At 45.9% G+C, this 12272-nt stretch overlaps 1 protein-coding gene across 1 annotated transcript; it reads left to right on the top strand.

Moving 5' to 3' along the window:
* The first annotated feature begins 5530 nt into the window (after positions 1-5530).
* FIS1 (fission 1 (mitochondrial outer membrane) homolog (S. cerevisiae)) lies at positions 5531-10534 on the top strand. The gene is made up of 5 exons (XM_006889708.1): positions 5531-5661; positions 6525-6657; positions 9075-9151; positions 10034-10139; positions 10436-10534. Exons 1-5 carry the CDS (start codon positions 5617-5619, stop codon positions 10531-10533), a joined length of 459 nt encoding a protein of 152 aa, XP_006889770.1. The 5' UTR covers positions 5531-5616; the 3' UTR covers position 10534.
* The last annotated feature ends 1738 nt before the right edge of the window (positions 10535-12272 follow it).

Below are 12272 nucleotides of genomic sequence, written 5' to 3' on the forward strand. Positions count from 1 at the left end.
TGAATACATTAGTCTTTATAGGTCAAAAGTATTGCAAATACCCTACCAAATTTGTGATTTGTATTTTGAGTTTGGAGAGTTATTTTTGTTTGTTTTTACTGAACAAAGGCTACTACATTTTAATTTTACTGCTTCTGAGTACTTATCCCACTCCAGAATTGTGGAAACATTACCGTTTAAAAGCACTTTTACCATTTCATTTTCTATATTTACATTTTAGATCCAAGCGTAATTTAAAATGGCATGAGAAATAAGATAAAGAGCCAATTTTTCTTTTCCTACCATGATTAACCAGTTGTCTCAATTAATCTAGTGAAGAGTCCATTTTCCTCCCAGATATTTAGAAATGCGTCTTTTGTCATATGTTAAACTCACATTTGAATTTGAGTCTTTTCCTCAAGTCTCTATTTTATCTCATTTATGTCTGTTCCATCTTCATTCCGAGTTATTTTCACAGGGAGCTTTGGTGGCCTAGTGGTAAGAAGCTGTGCTGCAATCTTGAAGGCACACGGTTTGAATCCACAAGCGGATCTGTGGCAAAAAGATGGAAATCTCCTCTGGTGTGATTAAACTACTTCTGAAAACCTGCCAGAGATCAGATATGAGTTGGTTCTGACTCGATAGCACACAACAAAACCTTCACTTTATACCTTATTTTCATATCTGGCTGGGTTTAATTCCCTCATTTTTTTTAAAAGATGTCCATAGTGAAAATGAGGCAAATTGATTGGAATTGGTGAAAGTCAATATTCCAAAGATTGAAAATGTCCTTGAGAGATGTTAAATGTGTTAGGTTGACTGAATGACCAAGAAATTAGATCAGCTAGAAAGGGGGATTGCAGGAAAATTTTAACATAATCACAGAGTCTGTTGGCCGTAACCTCAGGAGGATGTGCACAAAGTTCCATTAGTGGAATAAGAACGTTTGAACGGTATCTTTATTATAAGAAGTGCTTTTTCTGCCACCGTGGCTTCCTGGAAGCATTTGTCAAAACATTATCCTTTTCTCTCATAATTGCTCGTGTCCAGAAATTCAGCATCAAATAAATTCGGTTTCTAATAAATAGGCCATAAAAGCAAAAACATTAAAAATTGTGAGGGTCTTTGATAATAATGCTTCAAGCCCTAGTACATGAAAGTACTCAAGACTGATTATCTTTCAGGCCTCAGTGTACTGTAAAACCTAAACACGGCACAAAGCCATTCCAGCCATTCTAAGAAGAATTCTGCGACCAAGGCAAATTAAGAAACCAACAGCCAGCGTAGCATTAGCAATTGCGTTAACCTTCTTGGAAGTTCAGAGCACATTGAGGAAATGATGTGCAAAGTCAAGGTCTCTTTAAAAGAAGCTAGCCAGAGGAAACTCAATCATAATGCTTTCTATTTCTTCTAGTAAATTTCCCTGTAGCAAACTTTCAGGAAAATTCCACTGATTTTATAGCTGCAGTTGATTTTAGAGGGTTGGGGGGTTTTGTCCCCCCTGCCTTTAAAAATAGCTATTTTGGTACTTGAAGGCCTCATAAGGATATGAGCTAAAAATGTACAAAAGTACCGAGAGAACTAGCTTCTTGAATCATGCCTCTTTATTCATCTGTTCTTTGCTGTATAAATGCTCCACACTGGTGGTGGTGGTGACGGAGTTGGCAGCGGTTGAGTCAGCCTCTGATTCATGATGACCTCATCATGTGCAACAGGGCAAAGCACTGCCCAGTCATGCGCCATCGCAGGATCACATGCTGTCTTAGTTATCTAGTGCTGATCAACAGAGGCCACAAGTGGATGGCTTTCACAAACAGCAACTCAGACTCTTACCCTGTGGATGGCTGGAAGCCCAAATTCAGGGTGAGTCCGTGGCATGGTGAAGTTACTCTTCACCAACACCCTAATTCAAAGTCATCAACCTTTCTTCAGTCTTCCTAATACACTACCCAGCTTGCAAATCCTTGTTGGTTTTTCATTGTTGTTTTCTTCAGTAATCCACCTAAATGCATATGGTGGTAGTGGTGTTATGAGCCATTGAGTCTCCTGTGCCTCATAGCAATCCTATGTACAGCAGCTCTGAAGCCTGCCCTATCCTGAGCCAGTCTCACTGACTCAAACACACTTACCCCCATTACCTCAGTTACTATGTCAAGTCATCTCATCTGGGGTCCCTCCACCTTTCCAAGCATGATGTCCTTCTCTAAGGACTGGTACCTCCAGAGGCAATTGAAAACACTATGGCTTGGAACAGGCTCTCAAGGCAACATCTTTGTTTTTTAGCACTTTCAAGAAGTCTTTGATATTTGAATGGCCAACAGAAATGCTCTAAATTACTGACAATAAGAGAGATGCAAAACAAAACCACAATAAGGTATCATCTCACTCCAGTAACAGTGGCAAAGTCTAACAGGAAAGCAAGTAATAAATGTTGCAGAGCATGTGATGAGATAGGAGCTCTTATACATTGTCGGTGGGATTGTAAAATGGTACAACCATTCTGGAAGGCAGTTTGATGCTTCCTCAAAAAGCTGAACATAGAAATTCCATATGAAACAGCTATTCCGCTACTTGAAAATTACCTGAGAAAATGAGAACTGAGGCACAAACTGAGACTTGTACACCAATGTTCATAGCAGCATTATTCACCATAGCAAGAACATGGAAACATCCCAGATGTCCAACCACAATCAAATAGATTGAGAATGGAATACTATGCAACATGCAGGAGCAATGATTCTGTAAATTATTACCTAGCTCGGGAGGGACTGGAGAGCATTATGCTGCATGAACTAACTCAGTCCAACAAGGACAAATATTGTATAAAACCATTATTATAGAATGAGTATGAGGATTCAAGGCAGGGGGAGGGAAGGATGTGGGGGGGGGCCAGAATTAATTATGGGATTGTACAATTTGATGGGTGGAGGGGTGAGGGAAATTGGAAGAATCTGGTATGAAAAACATTTCATTTGAATTTTGTAAATAAACAAGTATAAAAAGAAGAAGCCTTTGGGTTTGTGACTTTCTTGATTAATAATCTATAATCAACCTATCATTCGATTTCTTGGCTGCTGCTTCCTGGTCATTGATTATGGAGCCCATGAAAATAGAATCCTCAGCAACTTCAATGGATTATCCATTTGTCATGATGTTGCTTACTGATCCAATTGCTTATTAGTCTAGAAGAGTTAGGTTTTCTTCATGTTGAGGCATAATCCAAACTGAAGGTTATAGTCTTTGATCTTCATGAGTACATACTTCAAATGATCTTTATTTTCAGCACAGATTATATTTTATTGCTAATGTAAAAGAATCACTTGCTGATTGCAAGTAAATAATATGATGGCTATGATGATATGATTCAGTGAAAGCAGGTTTTTAAATTTCTTTGATGAGTATATTTCTAACACTTATCCTTAAGATGATGATAGTGAGAAGCAGTGATGTCAGTCTAGAGACTAAGGTGCACCTGATCCAGGCCATGGTCTTCGCAATTACTTGCTATACATCATCTTTGTTTTCAACCAGGATCCATCTGACATCAGTAATGATGTCCCTGGTACCAAAGCTTCTTCTAAACCCAGCTTGAACTGACAGTTCTCTGTCATGTACTCTTCTAGTAGTTTTTGGGTAATCTCCAGCAATATTTTGTTTGCATGTGGTATTAATGATATTGTTCTTGTTTGTGCATGTCTCCTTCATTTGCTTGTATTCCTTCCAGTACAGTGTTTTACGCTCTGTGCTTACCCCCAAACCCAACTAGGTGTTCAATACTTTTTCTCAATACATTTTTTTCTCTCAATACATATTTAAATGACCATGGCTTTTGCTCCTTCACTATTATGATAGTAGTCATAAGAGAGCCGGCTCCTCAATCCAAGGTTTATCTCCAAGTTTAATGATTGTATTAAAATATAATTTTAAATTATAAAATTGAAATTGCTCTAGTGGCCTACTGACAAGAAGCTGTGCTGCAATCCTGAAAGCATGCAGTTGGAGGCCACCAGCTGCTCCGTGGGAGAAAGATGGGTAATATCCTCCTGAGCGATTAACTGCCTCTGAAAACCCACCAGAGGGTCAGCTCTGGGTTGGTTCTGACTTTAAGGAACACAATCACCACCACCAACACAACAACTATTATAAATTCATTCTGTCAAGTATCCTGTATATCAAAACTCTTTAGTCATTTCAACTGCTCAAGCCAAATGATGTTTAGTGATTTGGTTCGTTGTTGTTGTTGTTATGTTCCATCGAGTGGGATCCAAGATGTAGCTAGAAGGTAAATCACACAGGAGATGTTTTTTCCTCACAACTGGCTAGTGGATTCAAACCGTAGGACTTTGGGTTGGCAGTACTACTGCTTACCCACCAGGACACCAGAGCTCCCAGCTTTGACTTCTTTTTGTTGTTTGCCATAGAGCTGGAATCGAACCGTAATTAACCCTCCAGTGGTTTTCAGAGGCAGTTAATCGCCTAGGAGTAGATTGCCCATCCTTCTCCCAAGGAGTATCTGATGGATTCCAACCGTATACCTTTGCATAGGAAACTCAATTCCTTATCATTAAACCACCAGAGCTCTCCTAAAAATTACAACCTAAAAAAATTATGTGGGCGGTAATAATCTTTCAACGGATCAAAATAAATCCCACCACCACCAATAATCCCTATTGTGTTGTTAAGTGTCCTAGGCGACTCATTAGCGACCCTACGAACGAAAGACCTGGACACTTGTATAACTTTCGTTCTTTCTCCAGGTTCATAGGGTTTCCAGAGACAAGCTATTATGGAAGTGGATGACACTCCTGCTCCCAAGCTTGTTTTAATTGGGGAGCTCCACCAAACACTGTCCACCACGGGTGACCATTCTCACGTTTGACACATCAGTGTCACAGTGTTCAGCTTCACAGTAACCACGAGTTACCTCTCTGTACAGCAAGTGGACAGACCAGGGCTATATGACCTAGAAGAATGTTTACTGGACTATATAAAGTCTCTGAATGTATGGTAAACAAACCCTGTTCTCTAGTCCTTGCATGCAAAGACTCAATAGAGGTCCAGAAAACCCCTAATACTGTTTATTCTGATTTTGTTGCAGGCAAATTCACAGTCAGGATCCTAGATTTCTCATGTGGGGAGAAAAAGACTAGTTCCTAAAATGGTGTGATCCCTGGTTGGCTTTCTGCCCTCTTTTTTCTGTTTTCCAGCCCTAGAGCTGCGTGCTCTGGTGGCCGTAGTCCATATCGAGTTGTGCTTCTAATCCAAGCCCAAGAGCAAGGCACAAGACGTGACTCTTGCGCTCCCCTGAGGCAGCCTTAGATTAGGACACTGGAGTGGACGAACATGGGAAGATGAGGGTCGCACTTTGCGATGTCCGCACATCCACACACACTTTTCGCGCTTTAACACGGCCGCTTCCTGCGCTGGTGCCAGCGGCACCGGGCAGGAGGGGCGTGGCCTCAGCAGCCCGGCGCGGGGCGGGGCCAGCGCCAACCACCCGAGGTGATTGGTTCTGAGGAGGGGAAGGGCCAGCTTCCGCCGGACGCCGGAAGTGGGTCTCCGCCCTTGTTTGTGGGCCATGGAGAGAGACTGTGGAGCTGTAGTGTCTGTGTTGTAAGAATTCCTGGGGCGGCGGCTATGGAGGCCGTGCTGAACGAGCTGGTGTCTGTGGACGACCTGCTGGTGAGGCCTGGCCCCGAGGGATGGAAAGGGAAGAGTCGGACAGGCGGGTCCTGATGAGAGTAGCTTAGGGCCAAACCCTCTTTCCTCTATCAACTTTGCCCGGCGAAGCCGAACTACAGCTCCCGGTAGCCTTTGCGGCGGCCGGGCCTTACCCAAACATTCCGCGTGGCCCCGGAGGCTGATGGGAGTTGGGGTTTCCTGAGTCACTACACTTCTGGCTAAGGACCCGTAGGCTCATGTTGGAAAAAACCGACCGGGTCTGGATTCATGCAGGAATTGGGAGCATCGGGTGCAGAGAACTGTTGAATACTCCTTCAAGTGCTGTAGGAAAACGGCGACCGCCATAAATCTTGACATATTGCTGAGTGGCACTATGTTAGGTGTGATGCATATGATAATAGCTCAGTCTTTTTTGCTCGCTTTGGTTAGCCACTATTTTTATTTCCACTATACAGTTGGAAAAAGTCCCAGGGCTGTGAGAGGGAGCAGGATAAAGAAAGCTGTCTCCAGCGAGGGACTGTGGGCTGCTGTGGGCAGTTGTGACAGCTTGTTTATTGTTCATTGCCAGGATCAGCTGCCCAGGAAGTGGTGACTGGAGCTGCCACTAGGTGGCATCTCCGTCCAGTACCACAGGGGGGTGGGGAGGGAGGGACAAGTGTCCAGAGAAGACAGCCCAAAGGCTGAATGCCCGAGTCCCAGGAATGGAGAGAGCAGAGCCCAGGTACCAGGAACCAGGGCGCACGGGGAGAATTCAGGCAGAGGCTGAGGGAGATGGATCGTGGCTGAGAAGTGAATACTCGGGTTCAGGCAGTGAAGGCTCATTCCCCCCATTTCTAAATGATGATTCTCCTCTCCTCTGGCAGAAATTTGAAAAAAAATTTCAGTCCGAGGAAGCAGCAGGTTCAGTATCCAAGAGCACCCAGTTTGAATACGCCTGGTGTCTGGTGCGAAGCAAATACAATGATGACATCCGTAAAGGCATTTCACTGCTGGAGGGTAAGGTAGTAAGTAAGGCTGCCCGGTGTGTCTCGCTTTCCTCACCGCATCTAGTGGAAAGACACTCTTCAGCCCGTCTCTCCCTATCACCACTGGTCTCATTCATTCATACCCTCTGCATCGAGGGCAGGGATCCCTTACCAGCGTGGGACCTTACAGCATAGTCATTTAATAATAACATTTAACAATAACTTCAGAGGTATTTTTTTAGAACATTCGTTGTAGGGAAGGTCCATACAGCCTCACTACCCCTAATCACCACTTCCACTCTTAATTATTTCGTCACACAGAGAGCCATGGGACTTTCCTGAGCTAGTAGCCTAACCACAGGCCGTGGTCTTACTTGTCTCAGAAAAGGACTTGTCAGAAGTTCACAGCTAATTAATTAATGGCCGGGTTGGGATTGAAATGCCTGTCCTGTGAGTTCTGCTAGCCCTATGTTCTTTGCCCTCTATCGTGTTGTTTATTTAACAGTTTTTGAAAGTCTTTTATGGATGTGTCCCTGAAGAGGTGCAGAAAACTGTCCTCAAACAACTTATGAGTAGATCATTGTTGTTTTTTTTTGACCAGAATCCTGTTGATTTAAGATGGGTCAGCACTTGTCAGATTCCATAATCTTTGATTGTTATATTTCTCTGTTTTCACTTTTACCTGGTAGTCATTTGTATGCAAGCAGTTCGTGTACTAGCAAAGGAAACTTGTGGTAAATCTATAAAAAATAACAGTCTTTTAATGTAAATCATTTCACTCTCCTTTTACCTGTTTTGATAAGGCAGGCTTCTCAGGTTTACTTAACAGCAAGGAGTAAAAGAAGTGTGGAAAACATCAGTCTAGTTGAAGAGACAATCCTCGCCATGGGAAGGTTTAAGACACAAAACTAATTGGCAGCAAATTCTAGTATATGGTGTCTGAGTGAATCCATAAGCCTCTGGGAAGCCCCTTTTTAGAAAGTACTGGAGTGGGGTGGCGTGTGAAATAAGCAAGACATAGAGGGTAAGTAGCATAGGGCTAGTAGGACTCAGAACCCAGGCACTTCAGTCCCAACTCAGCCATCAATTAGTTAGCCATGAACCTCAGACAAGTCCCTTTCTGAGACAAGTTAGACCACCACTCTAGTTAGGTTACCAGATCATGAAAGTCCCCTTGGTGACTAGCCAAAAGTACATAAGGAGTCTTAAGGGACATTTAGTAGTCTGATATACTGTGGACTGCTAAGAAAACAAACAGGTTCGTCCTAGAGAGGGTGAAACCAGGCTGTTTCTTGGAGGCAAGGATTCTGAAGCTTCCTCTGACCTACTTTGGACATTTTATAAGGAGGGACCAGTCCTTGGAGAAAGATGTCATTCTTGGAAAGGTGGAGGGACAGCGCAAGAGAGGAAGAGCCTCGAGATGGATTGACTCAGTGACTGGGGTAATGGGGGTAGGTGTGTCAGTAAGATTGACACAGGATAGAGCAGGGCTTAGGGCTGCTGTATATGGGGTCGCTATGAGTCGCAGGCATATAAGAACAACAATGGTAAGGAGTTGCACTGCCAACTCAAAGGCAGGCGGTTTGAATCCACCAGTGTCTTCACTGGAGAAAGATGGGCTGTCTCCTCCCATGCTGGTCACAGACTCTAAAAACCCACAAGAGGATCAGGTATGGGTTGGCTCTACACACCATGTAATATCAAAGTTGGATGAAGTCATGCAGGGAAAACTGATTAAAGGTGAATTTTTATTTGATTTTAAAAAAGAGGAAAGAGGACGAACCCCTGATATTAGTCTCCTGAGATAATCTTTAAACCTTAAACCAAAAATATCCCCAAGGATTCTTAAAACAAGACAGTAGTTTAGCTCAGCAAGTAAAGAATGTCTCTGCTGAGCATTGTTCGCTTTCAGGATCTGTTTATATGAGATTCAGGATCTGGGATTCACAACATCAGCTCCAAAAATTAGGAAGAAAACTGAGGGAGCAGTGAGTTTATGTTAAGGGAGAGAACTAGGGGAAAGGGGGTGAGACTGATTACACAATGCAAAGAAGATAACCAGTGTCATTGAATTATAAATGGAGAAATGGTGGAATTAGTGTATGCTCTGCTACGCATTTCCTCAACAACAATAATAAAAATAAATTTTATATATATTAAAAGGTGATGATAGAGGTAAAGTACAAACCAATTTTTAACACCACTCTGGACCACAGACAGTTGTTAAAATGCACAGTAGAATACAAGGTCTCTTGAGTGCCTGCTTTCCTTTAAGCTCACTCCGGTAAACTCAGTGTTCTCTTGATCCCAAGGATGTTTCTCACAGTACAGTGTTAGGGCAGCCACAGGTCATGCTCCCCTGGGAAGCAGAGAGCTCAGTATTTTTCCCAGGAAGAACTAGGAAAAGACAGAAACCGTTTTCATCATTTCCCTCTTCCTCTGCCTCAGAGCTGCTGCCCAAAGGGAGCAAAGAGGAACAGCGGGACTATGTCTTCTACCTGGCTGTGGGGAACTATCGGCTCAAGGTAAGCAAAGCGTCCGGCCACTTCAGGCGTGACTGACAAAGCAAAACTGGAACGAACCTGAATGTGTAACATACTGATGTCCCAGAATGAATGAGGAAAAATTAATGGGTTGAGGCCGTGCTAGAAATCACTCTCCTCCCCAGAAAACTAGAACAGTGTCCACGTTGCAGAGCATCCTAGTCTCTTGACTGGCAGAGTTGGAAACAATGGTGCCCCTCTCAAGATGGCGGCCGGCCTTGCTGCTTTGCGAGTCTCTCCACAACCCTGGCTGTAATCCGGTCTCCTGCAGCCGTGTCTTGCAGGGCTTCGTTACAGCTCTCCCATTCCAGGGCTTCGGCTCCTGATTTTTCCTGTTCCAGTTAACCTCCTGGTTTGCCCATGTTTTACAAGCTCTGGTCAACCCCAGTTCTGCTCTGTCAGCCATGACTGAACTAATGGATAGACCTTAGGGTAAGGCAGGAAAAGCCTCCTCCTCCCCACTCCAAGCTGTGCGAGAGGCCAGGATACGCTCCTGTTCCCTCCTGGAAGAGGCCCTCTCAGCATGCAGGATTCTGAAGAAGGGCGGGAAGGAAGAGTAGTTTCAAGTATTCTTAGGTGCAAGGTGGTATCAAGACTATGAGGGAGGTGAGAGAAGATCAGGGTGTTGAGAATTAATGACGTCAAGGCTGGGGTGCAGCCCAGGCCTTGGGATGTTATCTCCCCTAGCTTATCACCCCTACACAGTTGAGGTTGTTTGTGGACTCTACCCCATTGGGCGGAGGTGGCATGAAGGAGGGGCTGGAGTTGGAGGGAGAAGCCCTCAGATGGGGAGGGAGCATGTCAGAGTACTGACACTGTGTGTGTGTGTGTGTGTGTGTGTGTGTGTGTTTTCCCTGAGGGCAGGAATATGAAAAGGCCCTAAGGTATGTGCGAGGGCTGCTGCAGACAGAACCCCAGAACAACCAGGCCAAGGAGCTGGAACATCTCATTGACAAGGCCATGAAGAAAGGTGAAGCCTTCCTCCCTCCCTCTCTCCCTCTGTCTTCTCCCTGACCCCATTGTTCCTTACCCCCAGCTCTAAACTCTTTTCCCAACCCCATGCCTAGGTCCTCCTGGTCTCTATTTAAATGACCACACACCAAAAAAATTCCTTCTTAAAAATCTCCAGCCTTCACCATAAACCTGTCTCTCACCCCATGATCCAGGATAGGGACGGCCATCTTCTCCTAGACAGAAGATGATCCCAAAGGTGCTAAAGGGGCAGAGACAACCTCCTGACACCATCTCCCTTTTGCATTCTCCTAGATGGACTGGTGGGCATGGCCATTGTTGGAGGCATGGCCTTGGGTGTGGCAGGACTAGCTGGCCTCATCGGACTTGCTGTATCCAAGTCCAAATCCTGAACGCTGCTGCACAGTTCTTCTGCCCAGAGGATACGGCCTGACCTGGGCTCACAGGATTTGAAAAGCCTGCCATGTTTGGGACTTGACGTGAAGGGACACATGATTGGGTCCCCTCATTCCCTGTTCTCCTGTACCCCATCACTTTATTCTGTGGTCCTCAGATTCCTTTCTCCAAGACCTGTCATTTGGCCCCAAATCATGCGTTTTGGGATAAGTGTAAATAAAATTGAGCCTTGCTTTAGGAACCACTGCGTCTGTCATATTGAGCATAGGGTGTGAAGGCTATCACACTTGGACCTTTAGCTCTGCTTTCCTGTTCATACTCTCCAAGTCTGATACTGGCTTCTCCTTTGTCCAACAAGCTACTCAGACCCCACACCCTTCCTCCCTCCCCCTAACCCCAAGCCACGTTCTTGAGTAGTGGTCAGCACCACAGGGCTGTGGTCTTTGCACAGCCCCAGAATCCTGGGAGGGAGCAGTGCCTGGAGTCGGGCCAGGGTGAGATTTATGCATCCTGTATCCTCTGGCCTCTCAGCGCGTGGAGTTTTCCACATCAGAAGCCTCCCCACTCGGTTTCCTCCAGCCTTTGTCCTTGCCTCTTCCCCCTCCTCTTACACTGTCCTTGGGGGAAGTGGGCGGGGTGGGCACTGCAGAGGAAGGAAGCTGCCACCATGGGGTGGGCAGGAGCCCCAGGAGAGGCTAGGGACCCAATTCTGACCTCTGGGATGGAAGGCCAGGTCCCAGTCCCCACCCAGCCTGCTTTGCTCTACAGCCCCTGTGCCAGGCTCAGCGTGGGTCTGTTTTGCTTCACTGCATACCTTTCGTTCCACACGTCAAACCAACCTGGATGGAGGATGGGGAGTGAGGGAGGCACCTGAGGGAGCAGAGCCGCCTCCCAGGGAGAGGAGAGTGGAGACACATACTCACCCAGGACTCTTCCAGCTCAGTGACATCCGTGTAGTCAGCCCTTCCTTTAGAAACTGAGCTCTGGCCCCACTTGCCAGCTACCCAGCTCTGGTCTCACCCTGTTCCTTGGGGCAGTCATATCAGGACAGGTGCTAAACCCTGGCTGGGGGCGGGGACCGAGAGGTTCCTATCCATCATAATTAATAGAGCCGGTGACAGTTCCTGATAACTGAGCTCCCTAGGAAGAGTACCCAGCAAGTCACGTTCCAGGCCTGTGATTTATCCCGTCCAGTCCCTTCGCAGCACAATCAAGCTCTGCGGAGAATCAAAGATCAACCAGTGTGGGAGGGAGAATCTGAGCTCAGAAGCAGTCCCCTGGTGGCCTCCCTGGGCCTGCAGCACCTTGTCCCGGGCCACAAAGGATCAGGTCATAGATAGGTGCTGGGAGCTTTGATCTGTGGTCCTTCTTGTGACAACCTATAAGTAAAAGCTGTGGTTTACAGAAGCAGAAACAAGCTAAAAGGGCTGTGAAGGGACGCCCGAGTCACCTGTCCGTGAGGGAGTCTAGTCTGAACCCTGCTTGCTGGACACGGGAGAGGTTCTTCTTTTCTGCGCCTTGTCCCTTGTTGAGCCTGGGAGATGCAGACCCCTCACCCCCAGACCCCTGAGCTTCCTGGATTGTTCGTCCCATCCAGAGGAGGTGGCTTTGCTCCCCACCGCAGGCTGTAGTTTGGGAAGCGGTGAGAGCAGGGATGAGGGGACTTGTCTCTTGCCTCTTGTGTCTCAGTCACCTGTCACCTTGTCCCTCTTGCTCTTTTCCCTGGACCCAGACG

Source organism: Elephantulus edwardii, unplaced genomic scaffold, assembly GCF_000299155.1.
Source record: "Elephantulus edwardii isolate Elephantulus edwardi_28Jun2011 unplaced genomic scaffold, EleEdw1.0 scaffold00080, whole genome shotgun sequence".
Classification (NCBI taxonomy): domain Eukaryota; kingdom Metazoa; phylum Chordata; class Mammalia; order Macroscelidea; family Macroscelididae; genus Elephantulus; species Elephantulus edwardii.

Bases quoted from the DNA above. Each gene is read 5' to 3' on its own strand.
- FIS1 (XM_006889708.1), top strand. From the start codon at position 5,617: ATGGAGGCCGTGCTGAACGAGCTGGTGTCTGTGGACGACCTGCTG. The intron at 6,658-9,074 runs GTAAGGTAGTAA...CCTCTGCCTCAG, and splicing joins AGGCATTTCACTGCTGGAGG to AGCTGCTGCCCAAAGGGAGC. The intron at 10,140-10,435 runs GTGAAGCCTTCC...GCATTCTCCTAG, and splicing joins TGACAAGGCCATGAAGAAAG to ATGGACTGGTGGGCATGGCC.